At 36.0% G+C, this 23,188-nt stretch overlaps 1 protein-coding gene across 2 annotated transcripts; it reads right to left on the reverse strand.

The window, feature by feature from the left end:
• Positions 1-1,930: 1,930 nt before the first annotated feature.
• On the reverse strand, positions 1,931-21,833 carry LOC125267531 (leucyl/cystinyl aminopeptidase). Of its 2 annotated transcripts, none has more exons than XM_048189258.1 (18): positions 21,487-21,833; positions 17,620-18,442; positions 17,333-17,471; positions 16,488-16,619; positions 16,272-16,392; positions 15,986-16,137; positions 15,580-15,693; positions 15,325-15,456; positions 15,067-15,198; positions 14,784-14,935; positions 10,921-11,009; positions 10,649-10,829; positions 9,787-9,943; positions 9,491-9,675; positions 9,124-9,285; positions 8,892-9,032; positions 4,825-4,906; positions 1,931-4,717 (listed from the first exon to the last, which is right to left on the reverse strand). In XM_048189258.1, the coding sequence occupies exons 1-18, from the start codon at positions 21,503-21,505 to the stop codon at positions 4,586-4,588; spliced, it is 3,045 nt and encodes a 1,014-aa protein (XP_048045215.1). In that variant the 5' UTR covers positions 21,506-21,833; the 3' UTR covers positions 1,931-4,585. The 2 variants fall into 2 exon arrangements, with proteins under 2 accessions (XP_048045215.1, XP_048045214.1); XM_048189257.1 differs by having other exon boundaries at positions 10,921-11,012; positions 21,487-21,832.
• Positions 21,834-23,188: the final 1,355 nt, after the last annotated feature.

Below are 23,188 nucleotides of genomic sequence, written 5' to 3' on the forward strand. Positions count from 1 at the left end.
TGTAATAGCTGCAGTATGTGGTTTTGCATTGTCCTGCTGAAATACACAAGGCCTTCTCTGAAATAGATGTAGTCTGGAGTGGAGCATATGTTGCTCTAAAACCTTTATATACCTTTCAGCATTCATAGTGCCTTCCAAAACATGCAAGCTGCCCATATTGTATACTGTATGCACTTATGCACCCCCATACCATCGTGATGTGACATTTTCCAAGTAAAACTGGATATTCAATTAGGGAAAAACGTGACCTGGTAATCAGGCTGAAATGCTGCCTTCGGAGGATGCATTCCAAGGTATCGAGATGCTGGCTTTTGAACTGAACACTGATAACACGCTGGAAGGTCTCCCTCCTCTTTAGCCTGGAGGACATGGCGTTCATGATTTCCAACAAGAATGACAAATTTGGACTTATCTGACCATTAAACAATTTTTTCCACTTTGAAATAGTCCATTTTAAATGAGCCTTGGCCCACAGGACATGACGGCGCTTCTGGGCCATGTTCACATATGGCATCCTTTTTGCATGACAGAGCTTTAGTTGGCATCTGCAGATGGCACGGTGGATTGTGTTTACCGACAGTGGTTTCTGGAAGTGTTCCTGGGCCCATTTAGTAATGTACTGTAATGAGTGATGCAGTGTCGTCTGAGAACGCCAAAAGGCCAATTGAGGCCTGGAGTGTACTGTAAGTCACTTGTGGTTTGCTAGTGGATGTTTAAATCACCAAAAACCACAAATGGAGTGTCATCGTCTTGGGAAAAAGTAAGTCTGGCTTATAAATGAAGTTACCCAGTTGACCTTGTGACCAAGATATATAACAAAAAGTGAAATTTAACAGGATCAGTAACAGTAATTACAGCCTGGTCAGGCAAGCATTGTGGGAGAATGTGAAATTAGAGAAGAGGGCTGCAGGAATTAGTGTTTTCTGCATATATCCAAGTCTCAGAGCCAGTACATTGAGATTAGACTGACTAGCAAAGGATAGAACTAAAACAAGGAATGAATTTTTAACCGCTAAGAAAGAGAGTTCAGCACAGAGAATTTACTGTACCCAGGGTTCATAGGGTACATTGTACCTCTGTAAAATAGAGTTTGTGCCTATGGAGATATATCAGAGAACTTGGAGGCTCAGTGTTCCTGCTCAATGGACTTGCGCAGGTAGACTTGCAGGTCTTAATTTACATTCATGCATTTAGCAAGTCTTCACACACGTGCTATAACAAAAATATCTAGTGAATGATAGCTTTACAACTGAACCCAACTACTAACAAGCACCTGGGTTTCACACAAGAAGCCCAAAATAAGCTACTAGCCTCACCAAAATAAGCCCCAATACACAATTGTATTTTGGAAATAAGGCCTCCAAAACTGCATATTTATAAGCAACTTAATTAAAAGCAAACCCAAATGCGATCTAAATAAGCAAGTATGGCAACACTACCTCCAGTGATAAATTGCTTCTCGTGACCTCAGATGATGATTTATTTCCTGTAAATAATGGGTCAAACACTTGATTATGGCATGCCAAACATTTAAGAAACTCATCTGACCAAATAATTTATGCTTCATGTTGACTACGCTACTTGTGCTCTACTTTAAATCTTAAAACAACACTTGCAAAACTCTTCCTGCAAACACCAAAATAAAACCAAATTCTGAAAGCTCTTTTATTCACCCAGTTGCTATTACTTTAACAAACAGCAGCTCCAACAAAAATCGTATCATTATAGTATACATATAAATATTTATAAATACAAATATTATATGGAGCATATGCATTTGTATTTTTTTATTAACAGATCTTATTTACTTATTTCACATTATATTGTTTTCCTTGATCCTTGCACCTTGTAAATGTTTAGAAAAAAGAACAAGAGAACAAGAGAGAGAACAGTGCCATCTACTGAATATCTAGAAAGAAAACGTGTGGAATTTGTGCACAAAATGTTTTTTTATTTTTTGTCTTTTATAAAGATGGGTCAGTGGTTTTTCATGAAGCAACATCTTAAAAACTTAGAATCCAAACCCAGTGTAAAGCTGTTTGACAACAGAAAATAAGACAATTTCCCCTGCAACCTGTTCAAGCAAATAAATCTAGTTTCTTTAGGCATGATAAGCTTTTCAAGCCATTTAACACAGCAAATGTTTCACAAGCAAAAACATATTTCTCCTTTTAACTATCTGTCAAGTTTAACAGTTTAACATCTGGAATTTTGCCCAAACAGCTAGCATTTCTATAAAGCAGCCTGTTACAGGCACAATGAAACATTTCAGGGGGAAAATTATTACATATATACTTATTTTGTGAATGGCAGCCAATAACACAAAACACCTCATGATGGACATTACAGAAATCAAAAGGTTCATATGAATCATAAATTAAGAAATGGTGACATCTAAATAATTTGAGAAAACTGATTCAACAGATAGATACACTGTATTTTTAACACTTCATTGTGTTTAATTAACCATATTGTAAATCCAGATGAATTCAGACACATGGGAATTACAATCATAATGTTTGTGTTTAAACAGATTCATAGTAACAAACATGAATACATTCGATCGATAACTGTAACGCTCCAACCTGACATTAGAAGTGTTCATTACAGTGTAACAATGTTGCCATTGGCCTTCCTTCAAAGACTTATCATTCACTTCCATCACAAATATATGAATAAATCTGATGAAAAAAAGAGTAAAATTACAACTGCTGCATACAAAATAATAACAATGTACCAGCTGTATTACTATGTACCAGTCATATTTGACATTTTATGAGGTCAAAGCACTGAGCTATAAACAAAAACCTGGTATTACTGTGAGCTTTAGACAGAGTGAGCACAGATTTTCACACTCATACATGGAAAGAACCTAACATCTACTGTATGTATGGAGTTAAAACAATATTAAAAATGCATGCATAAAAATGCACAAATATTCACACATATCATCTCATGATAATATCCCAGTAGATTCTGTTCATTAAATGTATTTGTGGTCTGTATTATGAGTTTACAAAAAGGTGGATAAATGTGCATCTTGACCCATGCATTTGTGTGAGGATGTGATACTGTTTTTGACTCCATATTTTTTGACAAACTAAAAGCATTTGAAATATACTGCAAAAAAAAATAAAAAATCCTGAATCGCTAGAAAATCAGTGAGGAAAATATGTGAAGAAAACACATCACACACAAAAAAAAACCTTTCAATCCTTGAACAGTACAAATCAGTAGTAACCAGTGAAGATCAGCAAGGATTGAAAACGTAACAACTCTCCATCAGTGATGTGACTTTAGACGCCTTTTTTGTCTTGTAGCAATTTGACAATACCGAATTATCCTTAATTAAAGCTCTGTACACAAAGACTTGCTAACAAACATATTTCTCTGAGTCAAATCATATAGGTAAAACCACAGAGTTTACATTTCCTTTGCCTCTTGTGTATATATATATATATATATATATATATATATATATATATATATATATATATATATATATATATATATATATAAAACAATTTTTTTTTAAATATTTCAGCGTCATCAGAATGTGCATAGCAAAATCCAAAATAAAATCCACACTTATGTTTTAGAAAAGCTAACTTAATCTTTCCAATGACAACAAACAAGCAAACTCTCTTTTACCTATATCCAAGCCTGCACAAATAAAACATAATATACACACTCAACTCTAAACTAAATTTCAAAATACGTCTTGTGCAAAGGATGAAATTTGGAACATTTCTCAGGCAATAACATTTACACAGTGCTGGATTACAAGCATTGCAGACTATGCAAATGATTAAAAACATCACGGCCACATACATAAATAAAACTTTTATACTTAGAAGAATGGGGCTTGTCTTGATATTTCTCCTATAGCATGATTTCAGTATTTCACTAGGCAGCTATTATTTTGGCAATGCGTAGTAAGGGCATATTTAAGAGATACTGATGGGAGGTTTTGGTCTATAGCCACCGACATTAAGTAAAAGGGACTAAATGCATCATGATATTTCAACAAGAACCAGATTTGCCCTGAGCAAGCTGAATTTTTGAATAGTGCAAATAGTGCTTGAGGCCAGAGCCATACACATACCGAGTTGGGGCCCCCCAAGTGAACCGCAAGAAGAAAACACATCAACCTTTCCCAAGCAGCAACACTCAAGTTATGACACAGGAAATCATATGCTGCTGACTTTACGCTTTCATTTCACTCAACTTGAAGGAAGAAAGAACATATATCTGCTTTACGCTTAATATCCAGACTTGTTCATTTACATAGCTAGTATTAAAGGCTAAATGTTCTCAGACAGATATCTAGTAAGCTTCTTGCTAGGTCACAGCTCACTGGAGTACTCAGGAAAATTCCCTATTAGACGCCCTGAAAAGAAATGTTTTTAAACGGCCCTTTACATCCAAGTAAATCTGCCCTTCTGTCTTGAGTTTGACCTAACGTTTGTACATTTATGGCTCTGGCTGTTGTCATGGTAATATCACTCACACCTGCATGTGCCCGGTGACATCACCTGAGGGAGTGAGAGGCACAAGAGAGGAGCTGTCATGTCTCCTCCTCGCACTACAACCAGTGCTGGAGCGTGTCCAAGTTCTTCTCCATCCATCGCATGTTCTGCTTAATGGTCTCAGTGGCTTCCTGCACGATCCTCATCTGAGAACCTTTCGCCCCCAGAGAACTGAAGAAGTTCTGGGCCTGGATGAGAAGGGTGGAAAATAATAATTTAGTATAAAAACATGAATTAAAATCCAATTTTGTTCATTTTATTAAAGTTATGAGGCTCTTTTTTTGGATGACCAGACCTCCATGAGATGCGTTTTTGTGGAAAATTGACTGGTTGCGGACATGATGATGTTCTGAATGGCAAAGGATCCGATAGAAAACCTTACATGAAAAAAAAGGAAAAGAAAAAAACATTAAATTATACATTGAATGCTTTGACATACAATTAACCAACTGATACATTTGCAAAACCAGCTCATTGTAAAAAACACATTTAAAGGTTTTACATGCATTTTCTTTCATGTGGTTTATTGATTTGCATTTCCATATTTATCAAGGTTTTTCTTACAGTCCTGGCATCAAAATTATGCTTAATTATGCTTTTATGATCACCAAGACTGCACTATTTGATGAAAAATACATTGCAAACTGATTGCGTTCTACTTTAATATAAATTGAAAATGTAATAAAAATGTAATGAAAGCAGCCATTACTCCAGTCTTCAGTTTCACATGATACTTCAGAAATCATTCATTCTAATTTGCTGATTTAGTAGTATATACAGTTGTGGTCAGAATTATTGGCACCCTTGATAAATATGATCAAAGATGACTATAAAAATCAATCTGCACTGTTTATCCTTTTGATCTTTAATTCATAAAATTAGCAAAAAACGAACCTTTCATTGAAGGAAAATAATTGAAAGTGGGGAAAAAAAAAAAAAAAAAAAAAAAACACATTATGAAATAAAGGTTTTTCTCCAAAACACGTTGGCCACAATTATTGGCATCCTTTTATTCAATACTTTTTGCAACCTCCTTTTCCCAAGATAACATCACTGAGTCGTCTTCTATAATGCCTGATGAGTTTGGAGAACACCTGACAAGAGATCAGAGACCATTCCTTCAATGAATCTCTCCAGATCCTTCAGATTACCAGCTCCATGTTGATGCTTCTTCTCTTCAGTTCACTCCACTCATTTTCTTTAGGTCGGAAGACTGGGATGGTCATGGCAGAAGCTTCATTTTGTGCTCAGTGACCCATTTTTGTGTTGGTTTTGATGTTTGTTTTGGATCATTGTCCTGATGGATGATCCAACCACAGCCCATTATTGGATTTCTAGCAGAAGCGGTCAGGTTTTGATTTTTTATCTGTTGGTATTTGATAGAATCCATGATGCCATGTATCTAAACAAGATGTCCAGGACCTCCAGCAGAAAAATAGGCCCACAACATTAAAGATCCAGCAGTATATTTAACCGTGGGCATGGGGTACTTTTTATCCATGTGTGCACCAAACCCATCTGGTGGGTTTGCTGCCAAAAAGGTCTTTTTTTTAGTTTCATATGACCATTGAACCAGGTTCCTTTTGAAGTTCCAGTCTTATCTGACAACTGAATATGCTGGAGATTTGTGTCTGGATGAGAGCAGAGGATTTTTCTTGAAACCCTCCGAAACAATTTGTGGGGATGTAGGTGCTGTTTGATAATTTTTTTTTTAGGCTTTCTGAGACTCAAGACTCAACTGATCTCTGCAATTCTTCAGCTATGATCCTTGGAGAGTCTTTGGCCACTCAAACTTTCCTCCTCACTGCGCATTAGGACGATTTAGACACACGTCCTCTTCCAGGCCAGATTTGTAACATCTTTAGTTGATTGGAAATTCTTAATTATTGCCCTGATAGTGGAAATGGGGATTTTCAATGGTTTAGCTATTTTCTTACAGCCACTTTCTATTTTATGAAGCTCAACAATCTTTTGCTGCACATCAGAACTATATTCTTTGCAGGGCTCTACGGTAATATTTTTCTAATAAAAAAAAATTTAGGAGCACAGTCAAAAATTTAGGAGCACTTTCTGATAAATAACAGACACTAACTTTCCAATTACCGGGCAATATTTGCCCCTTTAAATTAATTTCCACAGGCATTTTTACCATTATAAGAGCACTTTTTTCTAATCTTATTAAATGTATGCATTATATTTCATCAATTTCTTAAATTAAAATAGAAAAATTGTTTTTGAATGTTAAATGATGAATTCAATTAGAACAATAAGACCCAGTCAGGCTGTTAGCAATCAAAATAAATCATCTAAAATTATTGCACTGCAGAGGTGGCACAGAAGCTCCATCTGAAGTGTTTTTTAGACACATTTACATAGACTGCTTAATGCAGCTCATTGGTAAATAATGTTGTACAAATGTTTTTAAATATAATTATTTTGAATTTAGAAATATGTAAAAAATTTACATTTAAAAGTTTGATATTTTAAGTAAAAATAGTCTATGTAAATTGTAAATATGAAAATAAATGTATTACATTTACAGCCAGTAGGTGGCGGTAAATCTTAATGTGCGAGTTATTCATTCAGTCGTTCAAAACGCAGATTCATTCAGGAATCACTGTTGCTTGGCGACGCGCAACAGTTTTGGTGTGGCTTTGTTTGAAACTGTTACATTTTCAATCATGCCAATACTCGGAGAAACAGGAGTATACTCGTGTGATAGTAAATTATTATGCTTGCTGAGCAATTTCATGTTCATGATCACCCTTGTGTGCTAAAAAAAAAATGTTAATATGAACGGGAATATACTTCAGAGATATTTTACTCATAAAAAATTCTAGGGGTGCCAATAATTGTGGCCAACGTGTTTTGGAGAAAAACATTTATTTCATAATGTGATTTTCCCCCCACTTTCAATTCTTTTTCTTCAATGAAAGGTTAGATTTTCGCTAATTTTATGAATTAAAGAACAAAAAGATAAACAATGCAGATTTATTTTTATAGTCATCTTTGATCATATTTACCAAAGGTGTCAATAATTCTGACCACAACTATATCTATAGTGTTTATATTTTTTTACTAAATGAACACTGTTTAAAGGGATAGTTCACCCAAAAAATGATCCCATAATTTATTCACCCTCAAGCAATCCTAGGTGTATATGACTTCTTTCAGACAAATACAATCAGAGATATATTTAAAAATATCCTTAGTCCTCCAAGGTTTATAATGGTTGTGAATGGGGGGCAGCGTTTTACCTAGCGGCTTGCGGTGGAAGAGTATCCTTTGACCTGATGCTCAACGTAATGATGAACGCGGAGGCACAGAGGATAGAGTAGGGCTGGGCGATATATCGCATGCGATTGTCACGCGCATTTCGTCAGTAAAGCCGGTTCCCTGATTACCGCTAAATCGCCATCACCTGCTTTCAAATGGAGCGGCATTTAATAGACAGAGCCGTAGATCACTGACAAGCCACGCAATATCGCATTCAAATCGCAGATGAATCGCCTTCAATAATGAACTCGATATTGCGTAGCTTGTCAGTGAACTACGGCTCTGTCTATTAAATGCAGCTCCATTTGAAAGCAGGTGATGACGATTTAGCGGTAATCAGGGAACCGGCTTTACTGACAAAATGCGCGTGACAATCGCATGCGATAGATCGCCCAGCCCTAGGATAGAGCAAAACAAATCACCGGTCACATAAATCTAAAATTATAATTTCTAAAGAGAAATTTCAGAGGATTTCAATATAAGAGAAGACGAGCTTAAATTTGTTGCCCAACCCTATTTGTTTGAACCGCAAGATGCGTCTAAGCTTAAAATACTACGATCTGTGCATTCTGTGTACAGTAATCCACCAGGAAGCTAGTTATTTAAATTTATAACGTTTTAAATGTGGATATTTTTCATACAAAAATGCATCGCTTCACTTCAGAAGGACTTTATTAACCCCCTGGAGTCGTATGGATTACTTTTTTTTAATGAACGGATGCATTACTTTTGACTTCAAAACTCGGCCCCCCATTCACAACCATTATAAACCTTGGAGGACTAAGACTATTTTTAAATATATCTCAGATTGTGTTCGTCTGAAAGAAGATTGAGGGTGAATAAATCATGGGATAATTTTCATTTTTGGGTGAACTATCCCTTTAGGGTGTTTTCATGACCTTTTTGTCTGTTATTATTATGTCATTACTGTATGTTATTGTTATTAATGCATTATCAGTGTACATGATGCATGTAAAGACCAAAAGGTGTAATGATATTTACATTAAATATGTGTGGATTCAAAATGTTGCTAAAAACTTCCAGGGGTTCTTTGATTCTTTAAAATATGAAAAGTTCACCACTCACTTTTGAGTGATTTTCCCCCAATTCTCCTTCACAAAATCCCAAGCGTAGAGGTAGCCAGCAAAGTTCTTGCAGATTGTGTGGATCACCAAAGGAAATTCCTGAGTTTGAATCTCACTTCCATCAAGACTTTTCTGTAGAATCCTAAAATGGAAAACCAAATGAAATTCAGTATTGCATGTGCTGACAGCTCGAAAGAATTTTCCCTTCAACAGAACATGTCGCCCAGCCTTACCAAATGATTTTCCGTACATCCTGAGTGCTGGCCAATGCTTCCAGTGTCTTGCGCTTCTCTGCGTCACAGATGGAGTGTTTATATGTGCTTAGAAGCACATCCCATCCATCTTCTGTTTGGGCACCAACTTTGAAGACTGTTGTCATGAGATCACTAGGAATCCTAAAACAACAGCATATTACAACATTTTCCTCTGTTCTCGAGAAAAACTGCAGTGAGGAGTACAAGAGCCAAGGGCTTTAGACAATGGCTCCTTCCTTCTCTTTGCAGATTAACAAATACTTTTTTGCAAATCACATAAGTTATTAGCTAATGAAGAGCAAATAATTCAGCCAAGGGTAACTGGTATATCGCTACTCAAACTTACTGAAAAGTCTTGTTGGAATTGACCCACTGATCAAACAGATGTTTGGCCTGTGTTGTGCAGCTGAGTCTGTTGAGGGAACATGCCATCTCCAGCAGGGCAGACCGAAGCGTCATCTTCGACACAGAAGATTCCAGTTCCCATGACTGACTCTCCATCAAACTTCCAAAATGATCGTCAATGTAACTCTGCAAAGATTGAATTCAAACAAGTTTTAGAACTATAAATACATTTTCATAAGATGAAATAAAGAGAGACTTTTGAATACAACAGCTACATAAAACAAATGATGTACCTACCTTCATTCTAGAGGCCAAGTTTAACTCTGATCTTTTGTCCAGCAATCTGTAAATCTGACCAAGTTGGAAGAGAGCTTCAGTCAGAGGAGCCGTCTCTGTCTCGTTTTTGATGTAGTTCATTAGGTTTAAGACCTGCCTGAAGGACACCTTGCCCAATCTGGAGGAAATACGAAGCATAATTAAGCATCCCAAACATCTAACTAACAATATTCTTTATTTTCACTTATTTACTGAGGCATATACATGATTTCTCAAAAAGTTTTTTTTTTTTTTTTTAAAGAAATTAATACTTTTATTCAGCAAGGACTTCTAGTCGTTCTTTGAACTTTTTTATACTTCAAAGACTAATGGAAAAACTTTATAAAAACATTAAGCAGCATGTTTTTTGTTTTGTTTTTTTTAACATTGATAATAAGAAATGTTTCTGGAGCAGCAAATCAGCATATTAGAATGATTTCTGGAGGATCATGTGACACCGAAGCCTGGAGTAATGCTGAAAATTTAGCTTTGCTATCAAAGGAATAAATTACATTTTAAAATATATTACAACAGAATAATACTGTAATTTCGATCAAATGAATGCAGCCGGGGTGAGCATAAGAGACATAAAAATCTTACCAACCTCAAACTTTTAAATGGTAGTGTATTTCAAAAAAAAAAAAAAAAAAAAAAAAAATTAAAACAGACAAATCAATTAGTATTAAACTGCAGAAAATATTCTTGAGTATATTAAAAAATGTGCATGATGGAATATTTTATCTATTAAAAATATTTTAATTTCAGGTTTTCCATAATTGTGGGGATCCTGTAGCATTAAAGTCTTATCTAATAACTTTAACCCTTCATTTAAAATCAGATCTACCTGGAAAGAGCAAAGATGTTATTGATGAGAGCTGCTCTGTCTTCACAGGGGAGGACAGTCACATTCTGCAAAGCCTCAATCAAGTCCTTCCATCCCTCCACATCATAATGCACTATGTAGAAGCCTTCACTCCTGAAGTTGAACTTCAACCACTTCACCTTAGCTGGAAGCTTTAATATGGCTGGAAAAGATTTAAAGCAATGTATTATCATTTCCAGTAGTTGGAAACATCCATCTATGTCAGTACACTCAGTCCTAAGGACAATACTCACCTGTTTTGTCCTTGAGATGGAACACTTGTTTGCAGGAGCTGCGAACACTACAGCTTTCGTTCACATATGTCAGGGGAATATGCCACAAGCTGCTGTAGGCGACACAGAATTCGATCAATTATCATTCAAGATTAAGACAGATTGACTTCACATAAAGATTGCTTTTTAAATGGATCAGTATAACAGAGCTTGTTTAAACCTCTGGCATCTTAAAACAAATAAGACTACTCTATCCCACCACATACACTAGTACAGTTCAGAAGTTTGAGGTCAGTAAGAAGCAAATAAATGTTGCTCAAATAAAGACAGCATTTATTTGATAAAAAAATACAGTAAAAACAGTATTAAGTGTAAAATGTAAAATATTATTATATTTTAAAATGACTGTTTTCTATTTTAATGTTTTAAAATGTAATTCCTGTGATGTCAAAGCTGAATTTTCAACAGCCATTACATCGATGGCCAAAAGTATTGGCAGTGACATAAATTTTGTGTTTCACAGTTTTTCTGCTTCAGTATTTATAGGTTATATTTTCACGTTTCTATGGTATACTGGAAAATAATGATAAGCCTGTCATAAGAGAGATTTTATCTGACTAGTACTCGTTCAGTTCCCCCATGTGCTGATGATATGATTACTGAAATTATATTAGCTGGTCATTTTGTGCATTTTGAAGCATGGTGCAAATGCATCTGACCATTCTGCACAATACTCCAGAAACAATGTGAATCAACACCACAACAACTAAAGCAGAAAACTTTGCAAAACAAAATTTATGTCACTGCCAACAGAAGTACTTTAGTCTTCAGTGTCACATGATCATTCACAAATCATTCTAATATGCTTATTTGCTGCTCAAGAAACATTTCTTATTATCTATGTTAAAACAGCTGTGCTGCTTAATATTTGTGTAGAAATCAGGATACATTTTCTTTAAGATTTTTTGGTGAATAAAAAGTTCAAAAGAACAGCATTTATTTGAAATAGAATTTTTTTTTTATAAATTTTTGATCAATTTAATGTGTCCTTGCAGAATAAAAGTATTAATTATAAATAATCTCAGCCCAAACTTTTGAATGGTATACAAAAAATTTAAAAACTAACATTCGCAGGAGAATATTTCCATTTTTTTATCATCTGAAACATGCTGAGACTTATATTTCAAAGTCAAAGTATATTTGTTTATAGTTTTTATAATGTTTGTAAACGTTCCGTTATATTTACTGGTATTATACATTATTTCTGAAAGTAATAATAAAAAAAATGACCTATACACTGATGCGATCTTTGTTTTTTCTTTTAGCAACACAGTTTTGACCTGGTGTGACTGATAGTGATGTGCAACTTATTTTCCGGAAAATACGATATCTAAAGTAGCAAAAAAGAGCCTAACATTACTAACCAATAGGATATCGACTTCAGTACCAAGTAGGTACTGAAATTTTAAAAATGTGATGATACCTACATTTCCCTTAGCATTTTATGCGCTGTTGAGCAGATTCTTAAACACCTCTGATTGGCCATTGTGTTCACACGCTCAACAAATTTGTCTGTGATTGGCTACAATGATCAATGCTTAAAAAACATTTTTTGAAAGCAGAAGTCTATCAACGGATATATTAGGGATCTGCAGATAGATGCCTGCTTTCAAACGCTCCCATGTGTATCTGTGTAAGCGCTCAGTGAAGAGCGCCAAAGATGTCTATTTACAACATGTTTTTGAAGTGTTGATCATTGCAGCCTATCACAGACATATCTGTTGAGCACGTGTCTAATCATACCCCTTTTCCACCAAGGCAGTTTGAGTGCTGGTCCAGAGCCAGAGCCTAGTTTCAAATCAGTTCTTTGTCTTTCGTCACCCAAAGCACCAGAACCAGAACCTCTGAACCAGGAAAAGTGGTTTACAAGTAGCACCAAAACATTGCTGGTCTAGAAGTAAGAACCGCTTGTGTCAGGGCCTGGAGTTACCGTGACCAACAAGAAACTTGTGACCGCTATTTTTGAAATAGCAGCTAATAACAGCATAAAAGCAGCTCAATGGACCCTTCGCTAAGCCCCGCCCTCCTTAGTTACTGTTGCTACGCCTGTCAAGCTTTCGCGCCTGGCAAGTCATTTACAGTATGTATGCACCAGTGTCAGACATTTCCATGGAGATAATTTGTCATTTTTGGCGAACAGGTGTAATATCTCCCACTTTATATTAAGTGGCCTTACATTTAAATTAATCATTTGATACAATGCACTTATTGTGTACATACATGTTTTTACATTGTACTTATATTTTAAAAACACCTGCATGTAATTGGATCTGTAATTAATTTCTGTAATTACATTTATAATTACACTGTTGACCCAACCCTTACACCTTACCCCACCCTTAAACCTACCCATACTGCCAAAGCTTTCCCTAACCTTACCCATATCCCACCTCAATAGCAGCAAATGTGTTTTGCAATTCAATATGAACCCAAAAAGTACAGTGTACTTATTTTTTGATGTAAGTACATAGTAGTTAAGGCCACTTAATATAAAGTGGGACCAGTTATACTTGTTCTAACGATAAATGCCATATTATATTGTGCTACCACTACTGTACTTGCATTATTATAAGGGTAGGTTTCGGGTTGGGGTAGGTGTAGATGTTAATAAAGCCATAAACCATGTTAATATCACACTGGAAGCACAATCTGATAGGTAACTACTGCTGTTACCTACTGCTGTTACCTACTGTAAATCTGACAGGGTAGCACAAATTGTCAGAACACCGGCAATTCTCCCCTTGGGTTTTAGGTTTCGGGAAGGGAAAAAATTCCACCACCCCATCCAAACTTTTAGGATACCGGGTATCAGATTTACACAATCCATACGCACAACGCTTCGGCATGTTTCCCTCGCTCGAAAGCTTGACAGACCTCCTGGCACATCTTGATATTGCTGAGTTAGATACGTTCCTGGGTCAACATATTTTGTTGATCCTTGAACAACATTCTAGTCTGAAAATTTAGTCTTAACCCTATTCCTACCCCTAAACCTAACCCTACCCATAAGTTATCCCAAAAATCAGAGGGAAATGATAGATGAATGACACTGATGTAGAAGCACCAATTCATGATTTTAAGCCTAAACTTGACATAATCTGTAAACTTGTCCCTCAAATCTGATTGGTTGATTTAAATGTTGTTCCAGGATCAACAAAAATGTTGACCCAGGAACATGTTGAACTCAGCAATATCAGGTTATGCGACCTCCCGCGCCGAGTTACGGTTGCTAAACCACGATTGGCCTGTGGCGGTTTTCGGGCGTAACTTAGCGAAGGGTCAATTGAAATCTCCATCTATACAAATTACGGAGAGCTGCGCGAACGCATTGGATTTGCTGTTTTTGGATGCCGATGTAGGTTCGCAAAGCCATGAGCATCAATAGTAGCGAAACGTCCATCACAGTTAATGAAAGGCTGGTTCGAAATGCATCAGAGCTGCGCGGACCGATGTCATGCACCGATCGGTCTGTGAGAAGCCGATGCATCTCGAACAAGCTTGGTGTGTTTGTGTTTGGCGCTGCCACGCTAGCATTACTGTGAAAGATGAAACGTATATATTGAGGTAAGACCTGGCTCTCTAGCATGTGGAAAGGCAAACCGGTTCTTAGAAGGCTCGTCAATTGAACCAACTCCGAACTGGCAATATAGCACTAGCTCTGAACTAGCACCCGGTTATGCTAGGAGGAAATGCTGGTTATTGTCACATTTTTAAAATGTCAGTACCGACTTGGTACCGAAGTCGGTACTTTGACAACCCTACTAACTAATTCGTTACAACACATTTTTAGATCAATGTTCACAGTGGCAGTTCAAATTCTCTACCTGTCGTCCGTGCTGTTTTCAGCATTCAGAAGGAAATGTTCTTGCGACAATGTCACTTGAGTGCCATTCCTCTTCACTGTGACCAGAGGAAAGCCCTTACGAACAGTCCAGGTGTGCATCATCTCAGATACATTTACATTTTGTTTGCTGACCTATGGAGAACATGGATGTCAGCGCATGCTAATAAAAACAGGGTTCAGATGAAAACAACTGTTTGCTTTGTTATCGTAAATGTTGAAAGGAATTGGACATTTTAAATTCAATCTAGTAAAAAAGGTCTGACCTGGGAAAGGCTGTTCCATAAATCTTCACTTTCTGTGTTTGATCGGTTATACTTTTGTAAGTACTCAATCACTCCTTTTCGAAACTCCCCATCTCTGAGTGTTGCATTGAGCATCAGCAGTATTGAAGCACCCTTGAATGAAAGGCAGATCAAGAAACAAGTCAATAACAATCAATGACAACTGATTACATTGTGCCAGTTTTCAAAAAGAGGGTTACTTAAAGCCACTCCACAAGCAACAGGTAATGTATGATATACCTTCTCATAAGACACAGAGTCAAACATCTCTTCCACCTGCTCTGGGGTGCTCACGACAGTAGACACTGGGTGGGACGAGTTCAAAGCATCTTTGGCTAGCGCTTTAAATCTAACATTTAAGAATTCAGTGTTCTGGAAATGAAAGACACAAGATCAAAAATAGAGATTTTACATGACACACATTCAAACAACAACAACAAAGTAACGTACTAAAAGAAACAAAGGGTATTTTAATTAATTTAGTCTAAAACTTACTATGTCAAGGTCTGGGAACACATTTGAAATAGACATGTACTGCATGTAGGTTGCAAATCCTTCATTCAGCCAAAGATCATTCCACCATCTCATAGTGACCAGATTTCCAAACCACTAAAGAGAAAAGCAATATAATGAACATAGCGTGTCTGACTCGCCTTTTCTTTTTATTAGAATTGAAAGACTTCATTTCAGACTTATAATTTATATTTTATATTACTATTGTCATTTGCTGCTTAGTAAACCTGAAATAGGTCCACAATATAATCAAAGGTGGATGTAAACAATACTACCTACTGTAGTAAAGCAGTCACCAACTCAGACATTTCTGTTTTGTGTGTTGTAAACCATTTGAACGTGACTATTATTACCATGAGAGCGTTGCTTAATTTATAATGTTAATTACCTGGTGGGCAAGTTCATGAGCAATGACAGAAGTCACCAGTTGCTTGTCTATAGGGGAGGAATTATTCCCTACTAGCAAAGTTGTCTCACGGAATGTGATTAGGCCCCAGTTCTCCATGGCTCCGGCGAGGAAGTCAGGAATGGCCACTAAATCTATTGATTTTAGAAAGAAAACTTAATCATGTAAGATGACAGAATTAATCACTTTTAAGTGTTTTATTCATCCAGCTATTGTAGGAATCTAATAATCCCTGTTTGAAGAGTTTTTGTAAGGAAAGGCGTCTCACCTAACTTTCTTAACGGGTAGTCGATCTCGAAGAACGTATTGTAGAACTCCAACAGTTTTGCAGCTGTGTTCAGAGCATAATGCACTTGTTCCTTTTTGTCTGGAATGGCATACACAGACACCTGCACAACATTTGAAAAAAAAAAACTTTACCATAATGCAATATATTACCAGAAAATTTTCAAAACAAGACAATGATTTTGAGAAGAATACATACCGTAGTATTAGAGACATTCCTGCTGTAACTAATAAATTCAGCCACAATAAATGCGACAAGATAAGTGCTCATTGTATCACTTTCCTTAAACTCGTCTTCTTGAAGCCCATTTTTTAAATCCGTGGTTTTGACCTAAAAAAAAAAAATCAAAACATTTTATGGATAATACAATTACAAATCTATAAAATTATCAAAAGAAAAATAAAGGGAAAAAAAATCTGACCATTATTTATAAAACAAATATAGGCTGTAATACAGTTTGGGGTCAGAAAGATTTTTTTTATGTTTTTGAAAGAAGTCTCTTATTCTCACCAAGACTGCATGGATTTGAACAAAAATACAAAAATAACGATATTCTATTGTAATATATTTTAAAATGTAATTTATTCCTGCAATATCAAAGCTACATTTTCAGCATCATTATTCCAGTCTTCAGTGTCACATGATCCTTCAGAAATCATTCTTAAATGCTGATTTGCTGCTTAATATTTTTGTAGAAACCGTGATGCATTTTTTTTTTACTATTTTTTACTTTACTGTCACTTCTGACCAATGTAATGCATCCTTGCTGAATAAAAGTTAATTTATTATAGTTTTTTTTTTATATATAAAATGACAAAAAAATAGATATAACAAAATATGTTATAAAAAAAATGATCTAACAAACAAAAGAAAAAATTTATATATATATATATTTTTTTTTTTAATATAATGACAAAAAATAGATATAACAAAATATGTTATAAAAAACAAACATGATCTAACAAACAAACTTTAATGTATTAAAAACTTAATTTAAAGGAAAAAAAAAAACAGTAAATAAATAAATAAATAAATAAAACTACCTTGGGCATGTTTGAAAGACTGATATAGTTGGGTTCTCTGGTAATCTTAATTAGAAAAGTTGATTTAAAAGCTGGCTCGTCAAAACAAGGGAAAGCCTTGCGGGCTGCCAAGGGCTCAAACTGAGTAGCGGCCAAAACTCTAGAAGAAAGTGAATTAAAAGAAGTGTTAGAGAGGCATAAAGATATAACTAAGTAACTGTCGATCAGAATACTGAAGCTATAGTTATTTCAAATTTATCCTAAGGTTATTCAGAAGGTTACACAAAGGTTAATTGGACTGCAAATACCTTTTTGTACCATTTGTATCAACATAGGAGCTGTTGTAGAAGCCATCATAGCTGTTGGAGAAGTTTGTTGTGTAGTGAATGTTCAAACTATATGTCCCCTTCTTAAGATCTTCAGGAAATTCGATGGCAATCTGCAGCCAAGGTTTGTACTCCAGGACATGGACCTCTTTACCTTCAAAAGTGGCCTTGGTTATGTTCAAGTCAGAACTGTGTAGGACAATAATCTTTGTTTCATGCAACACTTCCACTTTGATTGACACACTGCCTTGAAAGGTCATGTTCTTTAGGTCAGGTTGGAGTGAAATTTCGTAACGCACAGGATGCACACTGGACGGTAACCTCAACTCGTTCCATGGGAAACGTTCTCCGCTTGTGGAATTAGGATAGACGTTGTTCATGGTTGAATTGGTCTTTGGGCAGCCATTTCTGGTGAAAGTGCAGCCTGGAACGAAGTAAATGACCATGAAAATGGAGACCACCACTACCAGGATGAGAACACCTACCACCGTGGTCTTAGCTGAAGGCATCGAGCACGATCCAGAAGGCTGCTGGCGGGTGTAGGACGAGGAAGCGCTGCGCTGGTTAGAACTACGGTTCATGAAGGACATGCCAAGAAGACGGGCAGAGGATTCGTAATCTTCCTCGTCTTCATCCAGGTCGTTTTCTCCAAGGCCTCGGACTAACAGTCGTGAACTGCGGGGTTCATAGACTACATCGTCTGAGTCGATGGGGTAGGATGGGGACTCCTTCGCCAAATCCACCACATCTGGCTCTTCCTCAAACATGCTGTTCTCAATCATGTTCCTGGGCAGTGGAGCTCTTTCTGTAGGTTAGTGTAGCAACAGAAAATCATGAGTGAATACAAAAGCAACGCTGTTTGAAGTGACTTCCTGTTGACAAGCATGATACCATCTAAAATAACTTTTCCGAAAAGTTGAGCGATTTTCTAGTCTGCCTACACAAGTGGTTTAAGTCAGAGTGTTAAAGAAAGCAAACAAATGAAAGTGAAACTAACTGTGCATACAAATGGTAAGATCTGGTTCAGTAAATACTTCTACCCATGACCACAGGCTGCCACCAATGTACAGCATAACCCATTTCATACTACTAAATTTAATGTTGCTAAACTATTGTCTACATAAGATTTGTCAATACCCTGACAGAAAATAAAGCGACTGGCCGCAGTGTTCCTCTTTTACTCCTTCAGCAGAGAATTAGACTAAATTAACTCAATAACAAATCAAGGCACTGAGTTTTCAGTGATCAAATTACTGTTTAACACATTGCTTGAAACCACTAATGTATGTGTCCTAACTGCTGACATGAGGTGAAACTCAGGTCTGCTGCACAAATACTCTTGTTCTTTAAGTGACCTGAATTTCAACTTCTTTTTAACAATAACATGCCTGATTTACTGTTTAGCACCGTTCAGAGTTTGTGAATTATTCAGTCATAACTTAAGCAAACATACATATATACATACACACTATTAAAAAGCGGTAATGTTTAAATGTTTATTTAATTCTAATATGTAGAATGTATGTATGTATATGTATGTATTTATTTTGTCATCTAACACATGGATCTGCTTTTTTCCTTTTTTTAACAGGATGTTTTCTATGCTATAATTTCTATAATAAAATACATAGGCTGTGATATCTTATTAAATAATTAGCATCAAACAAACAACATAATTCTTATTCACAGTGAATAAAGATAACGTGCTTACATCCGAACGTGTCTCAGTATTGGCCGGCTCATGCGTCAGCATCACACACATGTCGTGCTGCTCACGGAAACAGCATGGGCCGATACTGAGTCGGCGTTCTGACGTAGAACCTGAAAGCGCTGCAATGTAAATAGCGTAGGAGAATGACGGGAAGAGATGAATTTGTTGTATAAAGTTATTTTTGTTTTGTTTTTGCACAAAAAAAGCATTCTCATCACTTCATAAAATTAAGGTTGAACCACTGTAGTCACGTTGACTAATTTAATTATGTTTTTACTACTTTTCTGGACCGTGAATGTGGTCATTTCATTGCTTTCTATTGAGGATTAAAAAAACATCTCTTGGACTTCATCAAAAATATCTTAATTTGTGTTCAGAAGATGAACGAAGGTCTTACGGGTGTGGACTGAAACAACATGAGGGTGAGTAATTAATAAAGTTACAGAAATTTCATTTTTGGGTGAACTAACGCTTTAAAGTCACCATGAAAACAAAATAGACAGGTGTTGAATAGGTGTAGGTGTTGTTGTTTTATGGAATAGTGCAGTGATGCTTATTATGAATTATTTATCTATGCACATTAATAATTTTTTTTCATGTGAGCTCACAATTTATTAATAATAATAATAATTTAAAAAATCCCTCTTCTCTAAAACAACATCTCTTCTCTAATTACATGTTTACTGGCATGAGGGTGGGACAACCTGTCACTCACATGACATCAAAGCAATAAACACAACAATCCAATCAATTCCCGATGGACAAAATCAGGATCCGTCCTATATTTTTCTTGTTTGAAAAGCCGGTTCACTAGGATATACATTACACTTAGGAAGAAACGACTTTACATGCTGAGTTTAACTAAAGATTATATGTAAAAAAAACAACAACAAAAAAACCCCACACCTAACCCCCCCCAAACAACTACCTACACCGATAAATCATAAATATAGAGGAAAATATTCCATTTTGTGCAATATTCCATAAAAAAATAAGGATATTTGATTTCATGGTAACTAAGCACATTTCACACTTAAATTCTCATTACCACAAAAATGCACATCCCAATTATTTACAGTGGTGATTCTCATTACTGTACGTTTTTGATAGTATGAGGTTTTGTTTTGTTTATTTTTTGCATTATGGTAATTAGAACTGGGAGGAATGTGCTTAACTGTAATCTATGAAAAAAATCGTGATGACTGCACTAAAAAAAAAGAAAAAAGAAGTGTTAAAAAAAAGGGTCAAATATGTTCTTGACAGGTTTTGTGAGCGAAACTTTCTCAACAGCCAAGTTTTCATTCAGGAAGTTAACAAAAACAAGTAACAAGGTTTTTTGTTGTTGTTGTGTTTGTTTTTTTTTAAGCTTTTTGTTCTGAAATTGAAAGAAAAGACAGACTCTATTCAGTGACCTTTAAATGGCTGAAACTCTTAAGCTAACTAAACTAGAAGATAAGCAAAGACGGTGCTAAAAAAGTGACTGACAGCTGGCCTGCGTGTCACACTTGCGCAAGGCCATAAAAACACAAATCAGCAAATGTCACCTTGCAAAGACTATGACAAGATTTTGGGCAAAACATAAACCCTGGGACTCTGGAGATTCGAGTCTGATGCACGCAGACTGACAGATCAGATGTGGTTATGATGACTAAAGGGAAAATAAAGATGGCAAATGAGGATGCTGACAGCAGAGCATTGTGAGACATCACGTGAATGACAGTAAACAAAACAAATTACTGATCTAATTTAACGATTATATTCCCTTCCCCTCATAAACACTAATACATTTCCATTTAATCAGAGGTCCTGTCATGACCTGTTGAAGCACACTATGAACTTTGTGAAGCTGATGCACTGATGGCAATTTAAATACATATATCTGTTAGCCAGCTTGTACTTTGCATACATGTTATCTTTGCTTACTTAACTAAACCAACTCCATAACTAACTAGTTCATTTACACAAATCAAAGGTCATGATCAAAACAGGTTATCACAATACAAGAGCAGTACTTGAGGAAAATAAATTGCATTATACATAAAAAGCGACGCGGCTAGCAGTAGCATGTTAGCCGATAACTTTTTTGAGGTGCACGACCTCGCGTTTAAATGAACAACCCACATTAGCTGCAGCCTTACCGCTTTCAAACGAATCCATGATTAAATGTTTAAATGTACGTCTGAAGTAAAAACAAATCCTGTTTCAGCTGAAAGTGCGGATGTTTAATCCTGGGAAAGGTGAAGAGTTACACATTCACTCAACGCAGGAAGGCATCAGATCAACTGGTGCTAGCTTAGCATTGTTATCCTGATCTACAGCTCTGTCACTTCACAGCATTAAAATCATCGATCAGTGGTTTATTGAGCCATCGCTGCACACGGTTTTCGATATAACAGTGAACACGAGCTGAAAGTGGTAATCACTGCTGCGAAACAAGCAACATGAGTTTTACTTCCCCCTTCAGCTGCCCCGTTTAAAGTGACAGTTCACCCAAAGATGGACATTCTGTCATGCTGTTCCGAACCCGAATGACTTTAATGATAAATATGGGAGAAATATTTATCACCTGTCTTATTTTATTATCTGTGTCTTGTTGTTTTTTTTTTTTAAATTTTTCTTTGAATGGGATTGCGATTGATAAACTTCACCAAGACTTGGCAATAAATCTAATTCTTATTCTTCTGATTCTGATTATATAACATGCTGCCTAACATCTCTTTTAGAGCTCCACAGAAGAAAGAAAGTCATATGGTTTTGGAACGACATGACTAAATGATGACAGAACTTTCATTTTGGGTGGACTATCCCTTTAAGACGGCACTGCTACTGCTCCTGCTGCTGCACCCCTAAAGAAATACAGCCACTGAACTGTCTGGCTGACATATTGATCATTTTATCCTCATTAATGACAGCTTCGCATATATAGGCACACAACTTTGAATTAAAAATGACAAATGTTTGATTAAAAACGTATTAAAATAATAAAATCTAAATATATATATATATATATATATATATAAAACAAGATTTCATAAAAAGATTCATTCATACCAATAGCTCCATATTCCTGTTGATTTAAATGGTTTGCAGGTTCCATGTGCGTTCAAGGCAGACAGCCATGCTCAACAAGAACAACTGTAATAGCGTACTGTTCAGCAATTTGGACAATCACATGCAAACAATTTCACTCTGTGAAAACACACTACAATAGGCTGGTGTTTTCTCAAGAGCTTGCAGTGTGCAGCACATTTGTGCACCAGTGGAACTGTTATAAATAGTTGGGTCATTGTATTCTAAGAACAGCAGACTATGTACTTTGAAAACAGTTACAATCCCAGACTGATAAACCAACATATCACCAGATTAAGAAATAGGTATAACAATAATTAGGCCTACATGTGCTATGTAATTCTGTGGTTTTATTTGTTATTAAGTTATTGTTTACAAATTACAATAGTACCAACTTTATGCAGTTGGTATTGTGCAGGCTTTTTTGATTGAGGTACTCTGGGAATGGAAGGGAAATTAAAAAACCTTAAATACTTTGTGTGCAATTGACTTAATAGACACTGTTGTCAGCCATTATGGCTGGCTTGAGTGTATTGTGAACTGAAATAAAGCAATACTGCCTCCTAGCGACAGTCAAAGGAGTTCTCACTTACACGTTTACTTGGCTGTCGATGGGGAAATTCAGACTTCTACTGTTTATAAAGCTATATTAACCTTAACCCACAACCCTAACAGAAACGTTCTCCATGTTTACAATTAACAAACTTTACAAAGTACAAATTTTACTTGATCTTTTGACATATAAGAGGTCATTGTACTATAAAAAAAATA

Source organism: Megalobrama amblycephala, linkage group LG4, assembly GCF_018812025.1.
Source record: "Megalobrama amblycephala isolate DHTTF-2021 linkage group LG4, ASM1881202v1, whole genome shotgun sequence".
NCBI classification, from domain to species: Eukaryota; Metazoa; Chordata; class Actinopteri; order Cypriniformes; family Xenocyprididae; genus Megalobrama; species Megalobrama amblycephala.

Bases quoted from the DNA above. Each gene is read 5' to 3' on its own strand.
- LOC125267531 (XM_048189257.1), bottom strand. The intron at 16,393-16,487 runs GTATGTATTCTT...AATGTTGTGCAG, and splicing joins GGAATGTCTCTAATACTACG to GTGTCTGTGTATGCCATTCC. The intron at 9,033-9,123 runs GTAAGGCTGGGC...TTTCCATTTTAG, and splicing joins GATGTACGGAAAATCATTTG to GATTCTACAGAAAAGTCTTG.